The sequence below is a fragment of the Anolis carolinensis genome, chromosome 1 (genome assembly GCF_035594765.1).
Source record: "Anolis carolinensis isolate JA03-04 chromosome 1, rAnoCar3.1.pri, whole genome shotgun sequence".
Lineage (NCBI taxonomy): Eukaryota > Metazoa > Chordata > Lepidosauria > Squamata > Dactyloidae > Anolis > Anolis carolinensis.
The window spans coordinates 181,723,728-181,749,969 of NC_085841.1; the positions used below are offsets into that span (position 1 = coordinate 181,723,728).

At 38.7% G+C, this 26,242-nt stretch overlaps 1 protein-coding gene across 7 annotated transcripts in view; it reads left to right on the forward strand.

The window, feature by feature from the left end:
- The window catches only part of erbb4 (erb-b2 receptor tyrosine kinase 4), a 1,019,841-nt gene that overhangs the window by 778,017 nt on the left and 215,582 nt on the right, over positions 1 to 26,242 (forward strand). For all 7 annotated transcript variants that reach the window (XM_062969123.1, XM_062969126.1, XM_008113453.3 and 4 more), the window contains 4 exons: positions 4,238 to 4,437; positions 13,415 to 13,547; positions 19,326 to 19,419; positions 21,223 to 21,377. In XM_062969123.1, coding sequence (XP_062825193.1) covers positions 4,238 to 4,437; positions 13,415 to 13,547; positions 19,326 to 19,419; positions 21,223 to 21,377 — 582 coding nt within the window. The remainder of the gene's footprint in view (positions 1 to 4,237; positions 4,438 to 13,414; positions 13,548 to 19,325; positions 19,420 to 21,222; positions 21,378 to 26,242) is intronic.

The following is a 26,242-nucleotide window of genomic DNA, read 5'->3' on the forward strand; positions in this document are numbered from 1 at the left end:
TATTCCTGGTATGTTTGGCTTCATGAAGAGAGAGAGAGGCTGCATACTGTATTTATTCAAGTTTAGTGTGCCAGAGAATGTAATGTGCATTAGGTTTGTGCAGAGTTTTGGAGTGCTCAGTTCCCTTCAGCGAATCTGGATAGTCTGGTTTGTTTGGTTGGTCATAATGGCATGGGCTTAGCCTCCATGTTTCTTCCGGCCATAACAGAGCAGTGGTTGTTGACAACTGGCTGCCTTCAGTTACAAGTAGTGTGTGGGAGGGAGGCAGCCACTAGAAGGAAAAGTACAAAGGGGGGGGGGGGGGGAGGCACCACTCCAAGGCCTGCAAATCAAAAGAAAAGAGAGGGCTTTTAAAAGGAAGCCCAGGTTAGGATAGCTCCACGCCTTCCTTGAGAAGTGGGGATTCAACCCTCCTTAAAATGCCTTGTAAAGCTGCGTGCTGCAGGGAGAGAGTACTGCATGTACCTGCCTCCTCTAGAGTAGAAACAGTTTTAACTAAGCATTAAACCCAGTTTCCTCTACAGACAGAAGGGAAAGGATCACAGAAAGAGTGGTATCTTACATCTGATGCTTTTAACCTAGGTCTCAATAAAGGACATAAGGACCAAACAATGCCAAAAAATGATGGGAAGGGGAGCCTGGGAAAGGCCCCATAATGGACCATATAGAAAATGGATCTTTCGGCTTCCCTGACTGAAAATGGATTTCTGTTATCCTGAATTCGGGAGGCTCACAAAAAACAGATTGGGACGCCCATCAAAATCCAGGACACCAAAATAGAGGGCAGTTTACCCGGATTACACAAGTCCAATGTACACCCTGAAACACCCAAAAATATTTGCCTGTGAATATCAATGCACCAGCCACAATCCCTCCTCTCACATACATTCTTCTTTTCCTTCAGGAATGGTGGCACTAGCCCTTTTTTCCTTATCTGTGCTTAAAGCTCCTGTTACTGGCACCCTGTTCATAGGCTCAGGTGATGGGGGGCCCACCCCTTCTCAGTCCTGATGGATTTGGCTGCATCTTCCTCCTTGCAACCCAGCCACCCCCACCTCACCTTACAAAAAGGGCTGGGTTGTGAGGAGTAGGGGGCTGCCAAAGCCAGTGGGAAGGAGGAGGGGAGGCTCCACTGCTACCTGGGTGTATGAATGGGGCAAATCAATGATGGAACTACCCCCATCTGGCTTCATAGGCCACCCCCCCCCCCCCAGCCCTATTCATAGACCCAGGCAGAAGTGCTTAGTTGCCGCTGCTCCAGTGCTGGGCTTCTTCTCTGCCTCACAAGTCTTCTTCTCGACTTCACCTGTGCTCCTGAAGCAGCTTCCCCTATTATTTTACCATATTACACCAATCTAATGTGCACCCTAAATTTGACTAGATAATTCAGCCAAAAAAAGAGATGTGCATTGGATTTGAATAATTACAGTATTTTACTTTGGGATGCTCTTTCTCTTAGGACAGTGCTTCTCAACCTGTGGCTCCCCAGATGTTTTGGCCTTTAACTCCCAGAAATCCTAACAACTGGTAAACTGGTTGGGATTTCTGAGAGTTGTAGGCCAAAACACATGGGGACCCATAGATTGAGAACCACTGCCTTAGGGGAAAGTTTATGCCAGATGTATGTGTATGTGTGTGTCTTACCTTTTTCCCAATATAGCACCCAAGGCAACTCACAAAATGAAAACAAGCAATTCTATTAGAAATGTTAACTGAAAACAAGTTTAAAGATATTTAAAACATGACAGTAATTATAAAAGCACAGCATGCACATTTTTAGGACACACTTTTGCAACAAGGTAATAACCAAAATTGTTCTTGTTGGGCTTTTCTGTGGCTGAGAGAGAAAAACAAAAACAGAATGGGTGTGATATATCAGTGGAATAAAGGTTAGTTAATCAGTCAAAAGATGCTGGTTTTGTAAAAAAAAATGGACTCAACTGATTAAATAGCATCAAAACCTTGGTATTTATGCTGTTGGTTTTCAGATGCAACAGCTGGACATTAATTGCCTTTTTAAAAAGATATCATGTAAATCTGCAGAGAACCATTTCTCCACATAAACCACTCTTCAGCTTCACTAACTTTCAACTCTGGAACATTATACAAAGTTATCTCCACTTCTCACAGTCAAGAAGTTTTGCTTGATGTTCAGAAAATGACTGGTTGCCAAAGGGAAAAAAAATAACAACAGTAATAACCACAAGCAAAGGAGTAGCGAATCTCCTTGGAATTAATAATTGCATCTCCATTTTAATGTAAACAGTTTGAATGCAGTTCCTGCGGGATAAAGCCCTCATATATCAAGCAAGACTTCATCATTTTCTCTCTAGATAATAGTTTGTTTCAGTATTGCTTTGGGTATATTTCCATTATTTTTCTTTTTTTATATACTGAAAACAGTGATAGCAAATTAATTTAATTTGGATGAGAGAAATTCTGAAAATGGGTGTAACAAACCCCTGTTTCCCTCAAGAATTATAGTTCAGGAAGAAGAACCGTGTCTGAGCTATAATTCTTGAAGAAAGTAAAATTTGTTCACTCCGATTCTTCCAGGGTAAAGGAAAGAGGCTATGTTTTTATGGCCCATCTCAGGCACACCAGAATGCCCAAGTGGGTATTTGCACATGGCCATGAATGTTTAAATCAACATATATGTGTATATGACAATCCAGTAAGGATAGAAATATTTGAAGGTATTTTAAATATGGTAAAATCAAAATGACAAGAAGGCATGGTTCTTGATTGTCAGGAAACCTCAAGAAAGGAATTCTGAGCTGAAGCAAATATTCAGGATTCAGGTTTTATTCTGTGCAATCGCACATGCTATTTTTGCATAGGGAATAGCATAAATTGCCTTTCAAAAAGAAAATTAGCAAAGAATTGCATCCCTACAACACATTTTCGTTTAGTCTTCAATTATTGTCCAGTTTAGGAAGTCACAATATGGATGGTAGCAGACATTGCAATTTGCACAATCTTAAACTGGATGCACACTGCCCTATATCCCAGAATATGATACCAGATCATCTATTTATCCCAGATTATCTGGCAGTGTAGACTAATATAATCCAGTTGAAAGCAGATAATCAACTATGAAACATCAGGCATACCGAGACTGGCTTACAATAATTTATAAGCTTTGCCTGCTGCCCTTCCAATGCATTCATATGGAAAATATGTGCCCTGATGTAAAATGGGCATACTTTCAAGTCATTTCACAATTAATGTTTTTTTTAAAAAAAAAATCCCACCATGAATGCAACAAATACTTTAGAAGCTATTGTGCATAGTGTTGCTTTATGAAATCTATTTTTCTACAAGATTGTAGTCCTGCTCACTCCCTTCCAAAAATAAAGTGATCTGGATCTTCAGTGATCTGCAGTAGTTCAGGAAGGATTTCTGATCCAGTTGCTTAACGAGATCATGATCTCCCTAAACTGTACCTTTGTGAGATAGATTCCAGGAGTGGATTTTTGTGAGTAAGGACTGTGAGCTTCTTTCAGTTCTCATGCTTAAAACCTCCTGGGTTCAAAATCTGTACCTCTGTGTGTTTGTCTTTTGCTCCATGGTCTGAATGATAGTTCTCAATTTTCTATCTATCCTTACAGTTAACTTAAAAAGCCATGTTTAGTATCTACATTAAATTGAATTTTTATATATTTGCCACTTTGGCTAAATTGGTTGTGACTGTTAAAGATAATAGTTCAAAATCTTCAAGCAACACATTACATCAGATCTTTGGAGCTAAGCAGGATCAGGCTTGTAGGAAATTGGAAGGGAAACCAGAAAGGGATGCCAGGTGTTCTGAGCTATATTTTAGAAGAAGGCAATGACAAAGCACCTCTAAATATTTATTGATTATGAAACCCCTATGAAATTAATGGTGATTTGAAGGCACATATGGTGCATCAATGTCTCCTGACCTAAATGAAGTGAGTGTGTTTATCCCTCTCCCTCAATTTCTCTAGATTGCTCCTTTGAAAATAAGGGGGAAACTCCTCAACTACTTCTTACTTTTGAGCACCTTTAGTTTGTGCACTCTTTGCTTCTGGTTCTTAATAATCTCAATGAAATAAGAAGTGAGGCAAATTAGATTAATTTTCCATGTTTTCAGTTTTAGGTCCTCAGGTTCTCCAAAATAGTTGTCACTAAGCAACAAGAAAGCCTCCATAATGCAGACACCTATATAAAGTGATGTCCCTGTTTATGATTCTGTTCTTGTTTCTTTTTCCAGCGGCTTGTCTTTGCTCATTCTCAAGCAGCATGGCATTAGATCTCTGCAGTTTCAATCCCTGAAGCATATCAGCGCTGGTAATGTCTACATAACAGATAATAGTAACCTGTGCTACTATCATACCATCAACTGGACCAGCCTCTTCAGCACTCCCAACCAAAAGACTGTGATCCATAGAAACAAGAAAGCAGAAAACTGCAGTAAGTAAAAGTTGCTATGCTAATGTGTGCTCCGAAAGAGTGAGCACTGGCAAAAACTGATACTGTATTCTGGCAAGTTGTCTGTGATCAGTACTGCAACTGTCAATCACTCCTTTCTCCTGAGAGACTTATATACTAATGACTCTGTTGGGAGGAAAGGTGGGTGATTGCTAAGATCTATTCAGCACTGCTTTATATCCCATAATGCAATGCTAACAATGCTGGTGCTCTGTTATATAAACCCATTCATAGAAGGGATTCTCTAGAACACTACTAATAGAATCTGGGTCCAGAACCACTTTGCAATGAGCCTGAGTAGTAGCAAGCAACAACAGGGACACATGGTGGCTGATGGGAGTCAGTAAGGTTGGTATCAGCAGTAGTGGGGCAATCCCCAATCATTCTCCAAATGTGCTAAGCATTGATATCAAAGCTGGTTTGAGCAGTTTTGAGCATTGATTTGGATATTCTGAAGTCACAGCATAGTAAATTTTTGTATTTAATAGTCATGAATAGTTTTTATTGAATGGGCCATAACATGTCTAATGACACATGATAAGTGAGCATCAGATGAGAGTTCTACAGTTTTGCAGAAAAAATAGGTAGGCATCTCTTGCTTGCAGTAAATCCTGCATGACAAATATGGGGTGGGGGGACAGCAATGCAGTGCTTTGCTACCTTTTTCCTGGTGATCCGGCTCTCTCACTGTTATCCCCTGACTTCCCAAGTTTTTATTTTGTTTTTCTTTAACCTCTGGACTGTTTCTCTGCACTTCAGCCTCATTGGATGAACTTATTATTGCCTAAGTCAATGGGCTTAACAATCTAGCTCCAGGCAGAAGGAAGTAGAAGGGAGTACTAAGGAATGGAGAAACATAATTCCATGTTTCAGGAGCATATTCTGATACAAGAAGATCTCTTACCTTTTGTAGATTTTATTGGGATATTGAATGAGTTGAAACATATTCACTAAAATTTCCACTGAAGAGGGGGATAAGTCAGTGTTTGAACAGTTACTTTTATAGAATATGACTCCCAGGATCTCCCATCTGGGGTATTCTTGTGTTGTAATTAAATAAAACTTTACCAAGCTCTGAGATATACTTATTCCTTTTGTAAGTGAAAGAGCCACATGTGCTGGATGGTTTCTTTCAAATGGCATTTACTAGAAGCCTATATTAAAAGCATCAAAGGGAAAATGTGGCTTGATGAAGATTCATTTTTATGTTATTGTCAGTGATTTCAAAGGAGCATCTGCAGTTGAAGAGCTTGAAAAAAAGGGAGAAGGCCATGAATGCAAAAAAGAAAAGAAAACCCAAAACTGGCAGTCATTCCTCTAATGCAATTATACTGATAATTCAATTGCATTTGCCTACAAAACTGTTTCAAATTATTAAGCTCTAACTGACACACGAAAAATCTCAGTTATTACATTGAAAATTACCAAGACTAGTATCATTAATGGACATTACAAGTATATCTAGGCCATGTTGAGAATGTTCTGACAGGGTTTATTCAGGACTTTGTGGCAACCATGGGGCTTCCCTGTCAGGAAGGCCAGGATCTAATGGGGTATCTAATTAATTCGGAACAAATCAAGGAAACCTTAATTTGCTCCAAATTAATTCATTTTTAATGGAGGCATCATTTGGATGCCTCCGATAAAAACTGAGACAGGTCCTGGTTTTTGGACTTGTCAGGATGGGCCCATACTTGCACTGTTGAAAGAAAACTTGATCGATAGAAGATTTCCATCATGGCTAGTGGCTACCATTCAGGGTGAATTTGGTGTCAACAACATGGCACAACATAGAAAACTGGCATACAGGTCCCCCTTCCCCTCCTCCTCCTTATCTCCTCTTCCTGTTTAGATCAAGGCGAGAAACAATAACATAGAATTTGTTTTTTTTTAAATAAAGCAACCAGTTAAAACATCAGTATAAAACATCCATTCATACTTTTAAAATCATCTGGGTAGGCCTTCTGGAAGAGATGGGCTTATATTTCTTTTTAAAGTTTAGATAGTACATTCAGATGTTGAATGTCTTCTGTTAGATCATTCCACAATGTAGGAGTAGCTGAAGAAGAAGTCCTCCAGGTGTCTGTTGGCCAAGAGAAGTAAACATCTCATGGAGGACCTGAGTGTATGAGGCAGAATATATAGAAGGAGGTGATTCCTTATGTAACCTGAGCCCACACCATGTGGGGCTTTCAAGCTAGACGCCAAAACCCCCTCCTTTTCCTCATCTACAGAACCATCTAGCATCTCCCAGGCCCTGAAACCCCAATCCCCCCATCTTCATCTGGCTGAACCACAACAGCTTTCAGAACTGAAAACTTTTCAAAACTTGCTTCAGGGGAGTACAAAACTCATGGATTACTTGCTCGGTCTCACTAATATTATTTTCAATAATTCTCTCTTGTCCTGTAAACAAGACATGTGTGCTTGTGTTTCATTTTTGTCAAATGAAAACGATGATTCTAACCCTCAGCAGAATAAACAATGGGTCAGAAAAAGTTGCAACTTAAATGAAAATAATAGGTTAGTGTGAAGAAGGGAAGCATTAAACAATACCTAAGTGCTTTGTCGTGCTTCACCAGCTCTGTTTCAGAAAGCCAGCGCTTCTTCATAAACACCTTTAGTCAATTAAGTTTATAAATCTTGGAGGTCTAATTGATTTTATTCCTGCTTGTTCAATTAACTGAGTAATATTGTTATGGAACTTTCCTTTAATAAAAGGAGCTGACAAGCCAAGGTTTTTAATGAAAGATTACTCAGAGGTGTATATCTTATATAGAAAGTGGGACTTCTTCTTTTTTTCTTTGTTGAGCAGAAAACTTTAGTTTCCTTGTCAAACTCCATCAAGAGGTCTAGTTGTATAAAACAGGGGTCCCCAAACTTTTTAAACGGGGGGCCAGTTCACGATCCTTCGGACCATTGGAGGGCCGGACTATAGTTGGCTACCGAGCAATAATAATAATAATAATAATAATAATAATAATAATAATAATAATAATAATAATAACAACAATAATAATAAATAAGAGGGTTGGAAGAGACCCTTTGGGCCATTGAGTCCAATCCCCCTTTGCCATTGTGCACCGAAAGCACAAGCAAAGCACCCCTGACAGATGACCACCCAGAATCAATGTTAATAATAATAATAATAATAATAATAATAATAATAATAATAATAATAATAAAGAGGGTTGGAAGAGACCTCTTGGGCCATTTAGTCCAACCGCCTTCTGCCTCTGTGCACCATAAGCACAAGCAAAGCATCCCTGACAGATAGCCACCCAGCCTCAATGTTAATAACAATAATAATAATAATAATAATAATAATAATAATAATAATAATAAGGGTTGTAACAGAAGATGGGACCCCTTGGGTCATTTAGCCCAACCCCCTTCTGCCCTTGTGCCGTGGGGGCCGGATAAATGGCTTCGATGGGCCGCATCCGGCCCCCGGGGCTTAGTTTGGGGACCCCTGGTATAAAACATGACAGGGCAGAGTCAGGATTTTTTTCCAAATAATGCAAAACATGCTTTAAAATATATTGTTAATTAACTTAATCACACTAAGTCTCCAAGAACCTGGATTCATTAAATCTAATAGAAATCATTTTGACTAGTATTATGGTTATTCCTCTGTTGCTCTGCACAACATCCATAGGCCCAAATACAATTTGTTTGTCTCCACAAGAGTAAGCCTCATTTAATCAATGGACTCTACATAGATTTTACTGTACTTTCCATATTTCACTCAATGGATTCGAAGTAGCAATTGGATTTAGATCTTAATTTTTCCTCGTAACCTACCTAGGACGTAGGCTATGATGATGTTGTCTGTGAGCATTTGACTATTAGTCTGTGAAGTTTCCTCTTTGTGGTCTGTGTAGTTCAACATGCATGGATTGTTTTATGCCTATGAATAACGGATTAAAACCTTGCAGAGCAGAACATAGCATTTTGGTGGAATCCCATCATCCACTGTGCATGCTAAAGCAGAATATCCACTGTTCTCTCTTATAGTTCTTCTACACCTATGTTAAAATCCAGGAGTAGTTTGGAATAGCAGTGCTCCACACTAGGGGTCCTCAAACTTTTTAAGTGGAGGGCCGATTCATGGTCCCTCAGATTGTTGAGGGGCCGAATTATCATTTGAAAAAAAAACCGAACAAATTCCTATGCTCACTGCACATGTCTTATTTGTAGTGCCAAGTTACAAGTTATATGTACATACAATATATTATATTATTAGCATAGCACAATATTAGCATTATATATTACTATATTGTACTATACCATTATACCGTAATATTATTAGTAATATTACATTTAATATATAATATATAAATAATATTATTATATTATACAGTATTATTATATTGTATTATTATTATTAGCCACCCTGAGTCCCCTATTGGGTGAGAAGGGCAGGGTAGAAATATTGTTATAAATAAGTAAATATTATATTGTATTACATTATAATATTATTATCAATATTATATGTATACACAATATATTATATTACAGTATTACCATATCATTCATTTACAATATTTCATTTACAATATTAGTAAATGAAAGAACAATACAATATTTAAAAATAAAAATAATTTTAACCAACATACTGTAAACTTATCAGGATTTCATTGGGAAGTGTGGGCCTGATTCTGGCCAATGAGATAATCAAGTAGGATTGTTGTTGTTGTGCCTTCAAGTCATTTCAGACTTCGGCGAGCCTAAGTCTAAAACTGAGGGCGGGGGCCAGGTAAATGGCCTTGGAGGGCCGCATCCGGCCCCCGGGCCTTAGTTTGGAGACCCCTGCTCCACACTAACCCCAAAAGTGGCTCCAATATCCCATGTTCATTCTGCATTGGTAGAAGGACAAGGTCCAGACAGTCCAATTAAACTAGTTTGACTCCACTGGACTGGCCTCCTACTTTTGGTGTTCCAGTTACCACTGTTAGGTGGCCATGTGGTTCAGGAGGGCCTCTGGCAATCACTAGGTGCCTTTAGGCTGGATCTACACTGTCCTATATCCCAGGATCTGATCCCAGTTTATTTACTTTGATCAGGATTATATGAATCTACACTGCCAGGTAATCTGGAATAAGTAGATAATCTGGGATCAGATCCTGTGACATAAGGAAGTGTAGATCCAGCTTTACTGAAATCAACAAAAGTGTCTATGTAACAAGGGAGAAAGAGAGGGAAATGGCAAGGAGGTGATGGGGGAGGAACAACGGAGTCCCAATTCATTCTGCTTTTCCTGCATGGTAGAGGCCTCATTTACACTGCAATATAATTCAGTTTCAGTGTAAACTCATATAATCGAGTTCAATGCATTTAATCTGCATTATATCAGTCTACACTGACCATACAATGCAATTCAAGCTGCATTATATGGCAGTATAGATGGGGCCTGAGCTTCATTAAAACTCCTGTGCACTCTGCAACTTTGCTTAAATTATAAGATAGTTTAGTCAAAAGAGGTGAGCGTTAGATTCAAGTAAATACATAATTGAAATGAGAAATTCTGAAGCTGAAGAAGTGTGCTGGAGAAAGGTTTTTGTCAGATTGTGTGGTAGTTTAAGATGTAGGACTAGTATTGTGGTTTGAACATCCTCAGAGATCAACTTGAAGACACCACCACCACCACCATCACCACAACAACAACAACAAACAATGGAGAAAGATTGAAATGGGCATACAGAAAAAGCTCCTCCAATTCCTCCTGTAACAGCTCCCTTGGAAATTCAATGGAGATTGAAATCCCCAAATGTTGGGACAGACCCCATGACCTGGCACCCCCCAGCCATGAGCATTGTTATCCAGAAAATAGTAACAAGCATTATTTAAAAATTCTGTTATTTAGACCTGGCATATGTGTAGATCAAAAGAGGAATTTGTCAAATGCGATGCCAGCACAAAAGATTTCAGCACTGTGATAAAAGAACAGCTTGAACTGAAGTTGAGAAGATACAGCTATATAAAAGTAATATATGCTTTCATAATGCTTTCAAGTGTACCATACTTGACAAAAATTCAGCTTTTTTTGTTAATGAGGTGGCAAATATTCAGATGAAATCCTCAAACAAGAGATATTTCAAATATGGAAAACAATGTCATAGTGCACAACTTAAGTAGCAACAACATGGAGGTTAGTGGGAAAGGGCGGAAACTCAAAAGACCAGTCTTTTGGAATGCTGCCTGTCATGTAAAGTCAGAATGTTGGGAATTTCCTCTCTCCTTTTTGTGGTCCAAATGTGCAGATGCACTTTATTCATACTGCAAACTGCACCTTCCATTCACACAGTCTTCTTCTCCTTCTTCATTGCATTGCAACATGCTCCACTCACTGACCACACAACATAAATATTGAAGTTCAAAGTGTGTATATTTGATGCCTCATCAACAAGTTGAGCCAATACAATGCAAGAAAGGTTTGCTTTAAGGATTACTCTGTTCATATCCAGTGCACTTGATTGCATTTTGCACATGGGGTGAATACCATGTTTGCTTTCACCACGGGACAGTTGTTGTTGCTATTAATTGCATTGATATATGTGTATATACAATAACATGTGCTATGTTCATTCATAACATTAATCTGTGCCTGTCAATAGAAGCACATTCATAACAGTGCATGGCACTAAATAGCTGTATATAGTAGCTCAAAATATGAGAAAGCATCAGATTTCACTCCCAAGCCAGTCTGAATCCAACCTGGTTTTCTACCCAAGCATCTCTAGCCCCATTTCCATAACTTCTTCAGCTAAAAGCAGCTATGGAGAAAGGCATGGCATCCCTATTCTAACCCCCACCACACACACACACACACACACACACACACATACACACAAACCACACACATGCACTACTGATATCCAATAGTGTGTAAAGTGTCACCCCCTTGAAATATAGCTTTTGAAGGATTGTGTTATTGTGACATTTGATGAAATAACCTGTGCTAAGGTATGTTAAGACCCTTGAAGAGATCAGAATGGAAAGAGGGACATTTTATGGCCTTCCCATTGCAACCACTAACTGAACCAGACTAGTAATAAGTGAAGTTAAAAGAGAAAAGACGACATGGGTTGGGGGCAGGGGCTTGGATTATTTTAAAATTTTATTCTGGTTCCTTGAATATTTGAGAGCTTCAAGTAAACCACCTTTTTCTAGTTGAGAATTCTGAGTGCTGTTAAGCCCTGTCCTCTCATATTTGAGCTACCAATAAATGTGTCCTTACATCTGTTCAAAAGATGTCTCATCCTAGGTAGTTTGTATGCTTTTTAATGTTTCATTTGTTAATATGTAGTCCAACTCATCATCTTACACTGTTAATTTTAAAATGGTGTCTTAGGTCTTTGCGAAAGTTCTTACTGTCCAAAAAAATGTAACACATTCATTCCAAACCTGCTATTCCCTAGAGCAGTGATTCTCAATCTGTGGGTTCCCAGGTGTTTTGGCCTACAACTCCCAGAAATCCTAGCCCTAGAGATATACATTTCATTTCTTTTTGTTTGTAGCAAGGTAGCTCATTTTGTGTGGAGGGGAGTGGGGAATCACTGTATTTTTGTTATAAATTATTTCAGGTCTTAGGGAATACAAATCTGGGGTATTTAAAATGACAATGAATCATAGAATCATAGAATAGTAGAGTTGGAAGAGACCTCATGGGCCATCCAGTCCAGCCCCCTTCCAAGAAGCAGGAAATCGCATTCAAAGCACCCCCGACACGTGGCCATCCAGCCTCTGCTTAAAAGCCTCCAAAGAAGGAGCCTCCACCACACTCCGGGGGAGAGAGTTCCACTGCCGAACAGCCCTCACAGTGAGGAAGTTCTTCCTGATGTTCAGGTGAATCTTCTTTCCTGTAGTTTGAAGCCATTGTTCCGTGTCCTAGTCTGCAGGGCAGTAGAAAACAAGCTTGCTCCCTCCTCCCTATGACTTCCCTTCACGTATGATTATATTAAATAATCACCACAAAAACAGTTTTCAAAAAACACACAATTTTCTAAGGCTATTCATAATTAGGATTTATTCTGCACAAAATTCTCATGTGGGTGTTTTGCTTATATGAGCACCACTGTGGGAAAGTCACTTTTCCATCATCTGAGTCAGAGCCTTTCTTCTTTTAATCCAGAAGAAGTTCTTTCTCAAATGAAGAGAGGTTTACGTACCCTTAGGATGCAGTGTAGCAACCTTTGAAATAAAGCTTTCTGAAGGCCCTTCTACACATGCCTAAAAACCCAGAAGAAACCGGGATAAAAGGAGGGGTAGCCAAATGATATTTTGGGAATGTGTGCACAGAATCGGGTTAACAGCTTAAAAGCACAGGTTTAAAAGATGCACTTAAAAGCTGATTCTGGTCAAAAATGTGATCTTATCATAACTGTATATCTCTGCAATCATGGAAAACACATGACTTCCAATCCTTTGGTGTGGACTGTTGCAGCATACATGTATGTTTTAAAAGTCCAAAATGGCTTATTAGGCTGTCAAAAATGGACCCACGAACACAAAGGTGGCTAAACAGAAGCACTGTTGGAAAGCAATCACAATTAAAACTCTGCAATGATTCTTTTTCTGATCTTTATAACTGTAAACAGAACTTACAGGTGTGTAAAGAAAGAGAATAGGAAATCTGCTTGAGAGTACATTTAGATCTCTGCATGAGTGCATATGAGGTCCAGAAAATCTTGGGGTGATTTTTAAAAAAACTTCCACTGGATGTCCCAGATCCATCTTGCAGATTTGTAAAATTGACTACAAAGGAATATATCAGGATGATGGGGACCATTTCCCGGGACTGACAGGTCTTTGTCTGGACTTGCTGTAAAGTTCCGCAATTTTTAGACCCACTTTTTTAACCCGAATTTTGATGCTGTCTGGAAATACCCTAAATCTGAGAATTTGTTCTTGCCATTTAGTGTAAGGCATAACTGTTGTTCCTGTTTTTATTTTACAGCTACAGAGGGGATGGTATGCAGTCCTTTGTGCTCGAGAAATGGATGTTGGGGACCAGGGCCAGACCAGTGTTTGTCCTGTAGGCATTTCATCAGAGGAAGGACCTGTGTGAAGGCTTGTAATCTTTATGATGGGTAAGACATTTAACCTACAAGATCTCTCTCTCTCTATATATATGTGTGTGTGTGTGTGCGTGCGTGTGTGTGTGTGTGTGTTTCCCAAAACTATATTCATTGTTTTAAAATTTGAAAAGACATATTTAGATGAAATTCATAGAAAGGATAATGAAAGAAGAAAATTTCTGCTTCCAGAGTAATTTATTGTCACAGATAAGTGTCTGAAACAAGTAATGTGCTCAGACATAATGCAGTAGCCCATCTTGATATAAGGCTTTGAAAGAAAAGCTGATTTCAAAAAAAAAATTCCCTAGGGTAATTTAAATGGTTACATTTGTGATGGCCTGACATACATTTTTTAATAGAGCAGACTGATATATTTGAGGTGAAGCAAAAGACGTGACCCGTCTTTTGAAATAAAACTGATAACCAGTAGTCTAAGACCATGTACTGTAGTCTGCTGTGTTTTAATCAGTATTTTAATTGACGTGCTGAGATGCAGAGCACAATGGCAAACAGTTTATTGGTATTAGTGATATACTGAGAAACAGCATAAAATGTTGGTTATCAGCCAAAATGGTCCAACATAAAATTCATAGCATTGGAAAGGACTATGGTACTCATAATCTACTACCAACTTCTGGTGAATGCAGGATTTGCAATGAAGGATACAAGTAGAGCATATTTAATAGATAACTATCCATCATCTTATTAAATCCCACAATGAAGAAGAGCTCGTCAATTTTGAGGTAGTCTGTCCTACAACCTACTTTCTTCATATTGATGAAATTTTGCCCTTTGGAGCACCCTTTGACTATTTGAAGACCACTGTCATGATTTTCGTAAATCTTTTCTTCTCCAGTATAAATAGCTTTTTAAATTGTTCTTTGAATGATTAATATCTAAAATTCAAACCAACCCGGGCTGTCTTTCCAGAATGCATTTAAAGCCTACATTAAATGTTGTGTATATTGCGCCACAACCTTTATATAGACACATAACTGAAAGATGTAACCCCCTAGTTTTTATTTAATCATATCTATATGCACATGATGGAGCCTCCAGTGGCTCAGTGTGTTAAAGCACTGAGCTGCTGAACTTGCAGACCAAAAGGTCCCAGATTCAAACCCAGGGAGTGGAGTGAGCGCCCAGCTTCTGCCAACCTAGCAGTTCAAAAACATGCAAATGTGAGTAGATTAATAGGTACCGCTCTGGTGGGAAGGTAACGGCGTTCCATGCAGTCATGCCGGCCCCATGACCTTGGTGGTGTCTGTGGATGATAATGATAAAATGGAACAGAGCGATAGGACGCACAATATATCTACGCCAATGGGAGGAGATATGGGTAAAAAAACTAAGATGGGTCTATGCTACAGAAATAAAAGAGAAATAGTACAAAATGTTCCATATGTGGTACTTGATACCAAATAAGCTTGCAAAAATTAATAGAGGGAAAACCCAGGGAACATGCTGGAAATGTGGAAAGCACACCGGCACCTTTCTCCACATGTGGTGGGAATGCAAGAAAATAAAAAAAAATTGGCAAGAAAAGATGATAAAAATTGCACAAAAAAATTGAATTCAAGCCAGAATGCTTTTTAGTAGGGATCATTGATACACAGATGGATAAAAATACAGACAGACTAATCTATCTCACCACGGCAGCGAGAATAGTGCTGGCACAACTATGGAAATCAGAAGAAATACCCAGTATGGAGAAGTGGCTAAATAAAATAATGGACGTAATGAATATGGACTTACTAACACCAAAACTAGCACAAGATAGAGCACCAAACAATAAAATGGATTGGAAACTAATGAAAGAATACTTACAAAAAGAGAAAATTAATTTCTATATAAAGTTGGACTAAGGAAATTCCCTGGGAAAATAATATAAAGTAAAGGTAGTTAAATATGTGTAACTACAAAATCAAAAGAAACAAAGGGAAGAAGAAGAGGAAGAAGAAGAAGAAGAAGAAGAAGAAGAAGAAGAAGAAGAAGAAGAAGAAGAAGAAGAAGAAGAAGAAGACCGTATCCAGAGCTCTGGATGTAATAAGGGCATTATAGCAACTGTATACATGTTAATTATGAGGAGTTGTTATTGGTGTTCTTTTCTTTCTTTCTTTTTTCTTCCTTTTTCTTCTTCTTTTCTCCCTTTTTTTGTGTGTGTACGAGTGTTTGGTGTAGATGTTGTCGGGTTTACCTTCTTTCATTTTTTTATTTTATATATTTTTTCTTTTCCTATTTAAGATTGCTACTCACTTTGTGTGTTGTGGTCACATATTCCCTCTCTGTTTCCCATCTTCTTGATACCCACCCTTCCCCCCCCCCCCCATCACCCTGATAGATTGGTGTTAAGATGTCATGCATGTATTTTATTACATCAAGAAAAGAAATTCTTTATTGTAATAAGAAATGTTCAAATTGCTTATAAACTTCACAATAAAAAAATAAAAAAATATATATGGAGATGAGCACCAACCCTCAGAGTTGGACACGACTGGATTTAACGTCAGGGGAAACCTTTACCTTTACCTTTATAATATTAATCATGGATGAAGATTAATTGATTCTGTACAATTTCATTATAGGTGATTTCCCCTGACTCTAAAACATATCTTGTACTTGGGGCTGATATCTGAAAAGTGTTTTTAATGTTAGCAGTCAATATGTTTCAATTAAGTATGTGCTAAACTACTTTTTGATGTGAGAGCTAAAAAAAAGAGAATGGCTCTATTCAAAGGATCTATGAAAAAAGCCTAAATGACCCATTAGCATCTAGTAATCATAGCCAATTTTCCCTGAAAGATTTTTCTTTTGAACATGCAGTAGAAAATAACAAAATCTTCCTAGTTATAATTTACTCTTTCAGGAGTGAATTTCTTCAGGAGGGGAAGATTTCTCTCACTTCCTGTTGTCTCACTCCAGTTCTTAATTGGATATCTATGAATAACTCTACTAAGATTTTCTTTTTAAAAATCCTGAGAGCTTGATTTAAAGGAATTGAACTTTTATACTGCATTATTGTTTTGCTGTTGCTCTTCTATGCTAATGCCCTACATCTTCCATCCACAAGCAGAGTATCACTTCTCCAGATTGAGGAAGACAAGACCATATATGCTTGTAGTCATTCTTAAACAGATTTTCTTATTTCTGTCCCCCATTGCATTTTATTATCTTGTATACAGACAATCCCCAAGTTACGAACAAGATAGGTTCTGTAGGTTCTTAAGCTGAATTTGTTTGTAAGTTGGAACAGATACATCTTTTAAGTGTAACTCCATATATATGTATGTGTGTGTGTGTGTGTGTGTGTGAAAGAGAGAGAGAGAGAGAGCACTCATAGGGAAGGGTTGACACCCCCGTGGTGCTTGTTTTTCTGTCTGTGTCCCTGTTCAGAAGATTTCACCTTGCTTTCTGCCCCTGTGAGAATTGGGATTTTAAAAATTTGGCTTGTTTTAGAAACAAAGATTGGCAAGAAAGATTTAGAAGACATATTTTCCCCATGATAACACTTTCAGGAGTGAATTTCCCTTCTGAGGGGAAGATTTCTCTCACTACCTGTTGTCTCACCCCCATTCTTAACTATGAGTTATTTGTAAGTCGGATATTTATAACTCGGGGACTGCCTGTAGTCTTTCCATTGCACATACCTACCCAATATTTATCTGACTGTCCCATGCCATAAGAATGATGTGTTTCTCAGATGTGAGGATATGAATACTGAGAGTAGACTGGTAGTAATTTGTATACAATAGAGAGAAAGAGAGCTAAACAATAATTGGAATTATCCATTATGAAATCAGAATGTTGTCCACTTTGGGAGTCCACAGTTTTCCAGGCTGTATGGCCATGTTCCATAAGCATTCTCTCCTGATGTTTCACCCACATCTATGGCAGGCATCCTCAGAGGTTGTGAGGTCTGAGGATGCCTGCCATAGATGTGGGTGAAATGTTAGGAGAGAATGCAGAGCCATTCCTAGGCAATTTTTAGGAGTAGGCAAAGAGAATTTTGTACCCCCCCCCCCGAATTTTGGCGCTCCCCCCATCCCCAAACCAATCGCTGCAAAACTTCACCTTCCTACCACAGCGACCTGGGCCTTGCCGCAGCCGCCATGCGACCCGCACGGCTTGGCCCCGCCCACCACACCGTGTGGCTCCACCCACCATGTCGTACAACGTGGTGGGAAGAGCCGGGCAGCATTGTCCTTCCCGCCGTGGCCTGGGCCTTGCCGCCATGCGACCTGCGTGGCCCCAGGAAGGACCAGGCCGTGGTGGGAATGACCGGTCCCAAGCCGAAGGAGGCGGGGGGTGGCGCCATCATCCTGGGGGGCTCAAGGGCGCCCCTGGGACAATGGCGCCACAGGCAAATGTCTCCCTCGCCTGGCAGGTGGACCACCTCTGAGAGAATGCTTCTGGAACATGGCCATACAGCACAGAAAACTCACAGCAACCCAGTGGATGCACAGGCATTCAAAGTAAGATTTTAAATAGCTCAGTGCTTAAGTTATGATGGATAATACTGTCAGATAAACTGTCATCTACATTTGGATAAAGCAAATTACTTGTTAAATTTGTGGTATAACATACTGAATTGGGAAAGTCCTTATTGACAAACCAACAAAATACTCAACAATTTTGAGTGTACATCTACATTGACCCTTAGTCTGATCTGAAAGCAGCATAGAAGGAAGCAGTTTTATTGTGTGGATGATTACATTGCAAGCCCTTGACAGGTGGTGCTTACATGCATTGCAGAGGCTGGCCTTAAACCAGTTTAAGGATCCGCAGGATCTGTGGGTAGACAGCAGTGGAGAATGAATGTTTTTCAGCATCCCCTGCCAGAATGTGCATGTGCAGATCAGCAAAACATGTTGGGTAACCATCACTCAATGATTTGCATTCTGTGACGTTCCTTTCACCATGTTATTTGATTTATACTATAGCGCACTGATGTTCATTACAGGCTCTGTTTTGGAGTATGCCCCAACTTTGTTAATTCCAGTTTAAAGGTCTTATGGTGCACTGTAGAACATGTTCATGATGTGCATTGTGCTGCCAAGCTTCCTTCAAACTGTATTATATGGATCAGTATAGAGTTTTGAACAGAATTAACATTTTAAATGATCAATATCCACTGTATCTAAACAGTTGCCGCCACCACTATTACCCGCTGTTTGGATTTAGATTTACTATGGACCACTCAAAGGGCTTTCTAGAAGCAACATAGAAAGGCTGCAAATAAATAAATGTAAGGGTTATGCGGTGAAATTTGCATTCTGGAATTAGGTGGCATATCTATGTGGCTTCCCTATATAATGAGTCTGGATAGATTGAAGACGTCAATACTATATATTATATACACTACTATAGGCAATCGCTCATGGCCAGGTATGATTGAAGAAATCAATGCGTCTATAGTAAGAGATCTCATATTTGCTAGTCAGTCCATGTTATCTGGCATCCCTGGGAATCCTAATATATCTGCCCCTGATCATAAATACAGGTAGAAGGAAGCTATATCACCTAAAAATTTCTTTACATCAAGCATTGTCAGGGGTGCTTTGAATGCGATTTCCTGCTTCTTGGCAGGGGGTCAGACTGGATGTCCCATGAGGTCTCTTCCAACTCTATGATTCTATGATTCATTGCATTGTTATCCAGTTAGTGCCTATGACACTAGATTGATACATGACTTTTTCCAATTGGAATAAGAATATTCATGTTGAAAGCTAAACTCATTCAGTGATTAAATGAATTCTCCAATAATCTTAATCCATTTTATTATTTTTCCAGAGAATACAGAGAGTTTGCAAATGGTTCAGTCTGTGTGGAATGTGACCCTCAGTGTGAGAAGATGGATAACAACAGGATCACATGTAGGGGACCGGTGAGTACAGCCTAGACAGAGCTAATACATCCCATGTAAATCTGACCTAGTATTGAGGTCTTCAGGCTAAACACCTTGTCAATTGTGTGTCATGAGCCAATAGAATAAGACCTTTATGCTCCTAGGTTGTAGAATTCTGTTTTATGGGAAGCTAAACTGACTCTCTTTTCTCCAGCCAGGTGCTGGGAAGAGGGTATTCTTAAATACTGATGGCCAATAATCTTTGCAGGCAAGATCCTTTATTTCTGAGCAGGAAGAGTCTTGGGCGAGGTCAACTTTGGTTGGCATCCTCTTGGTTATTCCTGTTTAGAGTAGACCCATTCAGTCAGTTGTTGAATAGTGAATAATTACATGGGTTCAATTGGCCTACGGTCATCAGGACTGACAATAGGATTTAGGATTATATTTATCACTAGTCATTTCTCATGTTGTAGCCTTTTAGTGCCTCTGACACTCACATAACAATTATGCAACACTTCCAGCCCTAGAATGAACACATAAGAAGATCTGAATTTTGAAACAGGATTACCTTCTGAGAAGATGTCTGAATCCTATCTAGTAAATAAATAATTATACATTAATGTTTCATTACACATAGTTGACATAGGATTTTTGTGATCAAACTGATGGTCTTTGGAGGCTCTCTCTCCTACTGGTTACTTTTTCCCAAAGTGCCGCATTTCCTACCTTTGAATCAATCTCAGGCCCCTTCTACATTGCCATATAACCCAGATAATCAAAGCAGATATTCCGCATTTCTGCTTTGAACTGGATTATATGAGTCTACACTGCCACATATTCCAGTTCAAAGCAGATAATCTGGATTTTATATGGTAATGTAAATGGGGCTTCTGAGTGATTCTTAAGACCTGTTGGATGATGGGATTAGAAAGACTATATGTACATATTTGAATAAAATGATCACCTAATGCAGCACCAGAAAGCTCTGATAAGGAGAATATTAGGCAGATGAAAATTTTCATTTTGGGACCTATTCTTTATAAAAAAAATGACCAAGATTTAGAAGTATAGTAAATCATATTTTCTGCAGAAAAAGGTTCATCACAGAGAAAATGCTGCTATCTGTGCAAAATATTTGCTATCTAAACAGAAATATTATTTTTGGTGCAGAAAATTTATTTTTGATATAGTATTTTTACAGAATAAGTCTCAAATGGTAAACTGTCTTGAAAACCACATAGTTTTGAACATCATGCTACTTTTAATGAAGTTCTTGCAGCAAGATGACAATATATATATATTTGTTCATTTTTATGATGAAAAAAGGAGCCCTCAGTGGTGCAGGGGGTTAAACTTGCTGATGAAAAGGTTGGCGGTTCGAATCCGGTGAGCGGGGTGATCTCCCGATGTTAGCCCCAGCTTCTGCCAACCTAGCAGTTCGAAAACATGCGAATGTGAATAGATCAATAGTTGGTGCTCTGGTGGGAAGGTAATGGTGCTCCATGCAGTCATGCTAGCCACATGAGCTTGGAGGCATTTAAGGACAACTCTGGCTTTTGGCTTAGAAATGGAGATGATCGACATCCCTCAGAGTCAGACACAACTAAACTTAATGACAAGGGGAAACCTTTACCTTTACTATGATGGAAAAAGAATGAACATTTACATCCATACTATATGTGTATTAGGCATCCAAGATAAAAATTGTGTTAATGGCTAGGATGTTCATATTGTGAGTTTGGAATTGTTCTCCAAGAATACTTGAGAGAGTCTTACCCTTCTTGGGGTGCTCCAGAGCAAGCGGGAAGTCTGAACTCAATGCAGTTTTATTGTTCTGTCTAGGGACCAGATCATTGCACAAAATGTTTCCATTTTAAAGATGGCCCAAATTGTGTGGAAAAGTGTCCTGATGGTGTACAAGGGACAAACAGCTTCATTTTCAAGTATGCTGATGAAGACCGTGAATGCCACTCTTGCCATCCAAACTGTACTCAAGGGTAAGCTTGTAAAATGTCACTAAATGGAATGTACTTTTTTGTTGGTTTATTTGTTCTGCTTGTGCTAGATAATATAATTTTACCTGTTTCACTGCTTTAATTTCCCCGGATTCATGCTTGATATAACTGTAACAATTTGCATTTTTCTGGAGTCTTATCTATAGATGTTCATGCAGGGCTCAACTGCTACTAGCAGTAAACTTCTGTTGTTAAGTTGGTGTATTCTAAGCCCGGAGTGCTCTGACATTTGAGAAGCCATACTGTGCTCCTCCTAGCAGTGTAGAAATGGTGAAAAAGTGGCATTACTTTAATACTTTCTTTTGTGTTTCTTCTTTCTAATATGTTGTTGTTGTTGTTGTTGTTGTTGTTGTTGTTGTTCCTGTTATTTCCTCTTCCTCCCCCTCCTCTTCTCTCTGTGTATTGCATATTATAAGTGTTTATTTTAAGGTTTTACATGAGTTGAGTTATATTTTTTGCATATGTAACTCTGCAAAATATCATTTGTATTGATGAAATTGTTTTCAGTGATAACTTATAAATGCATGTACAGAAGATGCTAATTTTGGGATGAAATGTTTCTGACATTTAAGGTTTTATGAAAATGTGTAAAGATGTTGCCTTTCATTGAAGCACCTATTCATGCACTCTGTGTTCCTCATTAAAACACAGGAATACAGATATTAATTTAATAAAGTGTGACCAAAATGGTTTGCCTGATGTAAAATATTTTTATCCATATCTGGAAAACAACATAATCTTCTGAGGTTTTACTTTTAAGCATCGGTGATTACATTTCCGCTTCAGTTATTATGTTCCAATGACTTGTGTTCAGCACTTCCCCTCTAAACCCATTAAAATGACTCTTGTTTTCTATGAATGCCCCTTGTGATGGTGCACACTTGTGCGGAAGCATCCCCAATAGTTCTTAACATGAAAGCTGGCACAGATACAGAATCTCATTCATATTTATTTAAGAGCCTTTTCTGTGGTGCTGTGTACCGTGCTTCGGCATTAATGTTCACGGAGCAGATGCCATGGGACACTGTTAAAACATAAAGTATTTACTTCAAGAGGACTTCAATGGAACGCTATTTAAAGCACAATGCTCATAGCTGAAGAACCAGGTCACTTTGAAGGATTATTTTCTCAATGAACCATTAAAAATAAAAGGCATGGCAGCTCAGCTTAATTGGCTGCGTTTCCTGATTGACCCATGTCTTCACAAGTATGCCAAACTTTCATTTTCATTTAAAAGTATTTGTCCAAGGTAATATGTTAGTGTGGAGCCCCCACTGGTGCAGAGGATTAAACCTCTGAGCTGCTGAACTTGCTGACCGAAAGGTCAACAGTTCGAATCCAGGGAGTGGGGTGAGCTCCAGCTTCTGCAAACCTAGCAGTTTGAAAACACGCAAATGTGAGTAGATCAATAAGTACCGCACCGGTGGAAAGGTAATAGAGCTCCATGCAGTCATGCCGGCCACATGACCTTATAGATGTCTATAGACAATGCTGGCTCTTTGGCTTAGAAATGAAGATGAACACCAACCCCCAGACTTGGAGATCACTAGTCTTAATGTCAGGGGAAAACCTTTACCCACTTAATATGTCAGTTCTCTAGAAAAAACAAATTCTTATTCAGGCAGAGATTTATATAGTCCATACGGTTCTCAGCTGCTTTGTTTGGTTTGAATCAAGAGGCCAGATCCAAAAAGGACATCACTGAAAGTATCAAGAATTAAAATACTTCTAGACTAGTGGTTCTCAACCTGTGGGCCACAGCCCAGCAGTGGGCCGCAAGAATGAAAATCCAGTCCGCAAACCTCCTTCTTTATTTATTTATTTATTTTATTTTATTTATTTTATTTCCGCTCCTTCAGCTCTAGATTATTAAATATGGTTTTCTGTCGGTGAGCAGATGGCAACTACTGGATAGCATACTGGATGGTTCTGAATCAGAACCCCAAATAATCAAGCCAGATCTAAAGTTGACCAAAACCTGATTCGTAACCCTTTTGGTACTAATGTTGGAGAGTGGTCCCTGGTCAAAGTAGTCCCTCGTCAAGTGGTCCCTGGGCAAAAAGAAAAAAAAAAAGCTTGGGAATCACTGTTCTAGATGCTAGCTGTTGAGATCTAGGAGGCAGCAAGAGAAAGCTAGAGGTAAGTGTACTGCCCATGACTGCCTTTGTCCATCATTTTTCTTTGCTCAGTTTGCTATCCCTTTCCTTCCCTTTCCCATCCCCTATGGAAAAATATCCACCAAAAGAGAAATACGGTAAACAGAGATAGGAAATTAATGGAGAAAAGTGAGCAGCAGCTATACAAACCTGCCTATGTTTCATTGCCTGTTTTAGTAGAAACCATCTGAATTCTCAAGAAGCAGAGACAGGCTTGCATGGTTTTTGTTTGTTTGTTTCAGGTGGTGTTTGCATTAAAACAACCTAGGTTTTAAACCCCTGCACTTCTAAATGTCAATCTTTAGCTTGCAGAATATGGTCTTTAGCTCAATCATAAAAAGTGGTACTAAAAACACTTAATGACTGTGATCTCTGAACGTTTAACATGGACCACTTGAGTTAAAAACAGTTATGCTGCAATTAGAGAGTTCAGCAAAGCCCAACCAAGAGCAAGAAATGACAATAAACAAGAGGCCAAATTTTTGGTCCTGTATAAGAATAATTTACAAGAGGCTTTTATTGTTTTGCCGCTAAAATTAAACCAGTAAATTATTCAATAAAAATGTTGATGTCAACAGCTGTTGCCATTCAAAATGAGACCTTTTGCTGTTTTTGCAAATCTAATTACAACCGTGCCATAAGGGAAATGAAACTAAGACAGCAGAGACACTGCCAGAATCTGTTGCAGACATACCTTCCACTTGGTCTTGAAAATCCGAGTTATAATAAGAAAAGGGAAAAGCAAGTTTTATGATAAAACAAACTGAAGCACTGTTGGGGGAACACAATCTAGAGAGAGTGATAGCTATCTAATAATATCATTAATGGAATTGTTTGGATAGTTCAGATGAAATGCTATAATCTAATTCAGTATGCAGTATGACCCCATTAGTCACCACACTGATATCCACTGTTTCATTTAACTATGTCTGACAAAATGTGTCCTCTCGGGGCATTTTCTAGGTCCTCAAGTATACGGTATTCCTGGATGAGATATCCTTCAAATCAACAAGGTTCACAATTATCCATGGTTTTACATATTTATATGACTTGGAACATGTCCCACACAGATATGCTGTTCATATTGTAGTACTCTGCATCTTGCCCATCTTGTCTCAGATGGACAAGAAAACGGTAATATTTTTCACTATGTTGTATCAGGATTTGTTTTTATTTTGTTATCTTAAACCTCTAGAGACTTAGTAGAATGAGATGAATGCAAGTGGAAACCTCTCTGTACAGAAATGTGTAAAATCAACCTGCAAATGCTCTTCTTTTTGTTTCTCTTGCCCTTTCTAGCAAAATACTGTGTTACATTTCTTGAGATTGCCGCACCATGACAAATAAGAGCATCAATTGAAGTCTTGCGATCTTTTTTGCATGACATACTCAACTCTGGAAGGGCAGCAAAATTGCCTTCTTGGACACATGCCTTAGCTTAGGTTCAGCCCAATGTAACTTTTTTATCTTTTATTATTAAATATGAACCTTTTTTTTTTTTGCTTGCCACCTCTCAGAATCCTCTATCTACAAAGAAACAGAAAAGAAGCTTAAATGGGGAAATATATCTCTATAAATAACCCTGTGACTAAACAATACAGAACAGAAACACCACTAGGTATTACTCAGTAGTATAATGCCTGGGTTTTTGTATCTAAACATTGGCTCCCATATTCAAAAGGACCTCTGTCACCTAGAAGTCCTATGAGTGGCGATAATGAGTGCCCTAGATGGCTGGATTTTATGCTTCATCTCTCTTCTTGCCAGCAATGACAGAATTTCACTTGTATATGTTCTGAAACAGAATTAGTATTTTCCCTCCTCTGCTTCCCCCACCCATTTTTTATTCACAATTCTCCACCTCTGTGGCTTTGTTACAGAAATTGGCACTTAATGTTTCTTCCCTCCTTGTATAGGATTCTCCAAGTGGAAATAAAAAGAAGCAGTGATAGAAATGGAATGCCTGCCTTCACATTTGGCCCTGAGTAGGAACAGTTGTGAAAAATCAAAATGCAATTCCATGTAGCATATCTTTAATCCGCTGCGGTAGACTGCTTACTGGAATGAAACTAAAAGAAGCAATATGGCTAAAATACTTGTCAAAAAAAAAAGAAAAGAAAAGAACCATAGAACTACATTGCCAAACCAATCCCATTCAGCACTATAATGAGGACTGCTTTTAAAATATATATCCACTATAGGTATTATGTCCGTTGAATCAGACCAATGACTTAAAAGGAGTTAATAGAAAAGCTTGAGGGATTAATTTTTCCTGAATTTTGATAACACGTGATTTCATCTCAGAGGTATTATTATTATTACTTGTACCCTGCTTTAGCTCTCCAAAAAAGATACTCAAAGCAGCTTACAGTAAAACCAATAAGATACAATTTTAAACACAAACATATAAGCATTGAAATAGAATTAAATATTAATGATATTAAAAAGGGAGGGAAATAGAGGAGGAAAAAGCAAGAAGATCTGAGAAGGGAGGGAGATAAAGGGTAGAAAGAAGGGGAAAGGAGGGGGGAGAAGATGGAAAGAAAGGAAAGGGATAGAAAAGAGAAGGAGAAAAGGACGGGAAAGAGGGAGGCAAGAGAAAGAAAAAGGGAAACAGAGAGAAGGAAAGGGGGAGAAAGAAGGGAAGAGAAAGAAAGAGGGAGAAAGAGAGGGAGGGATAGAAAAAGAGGA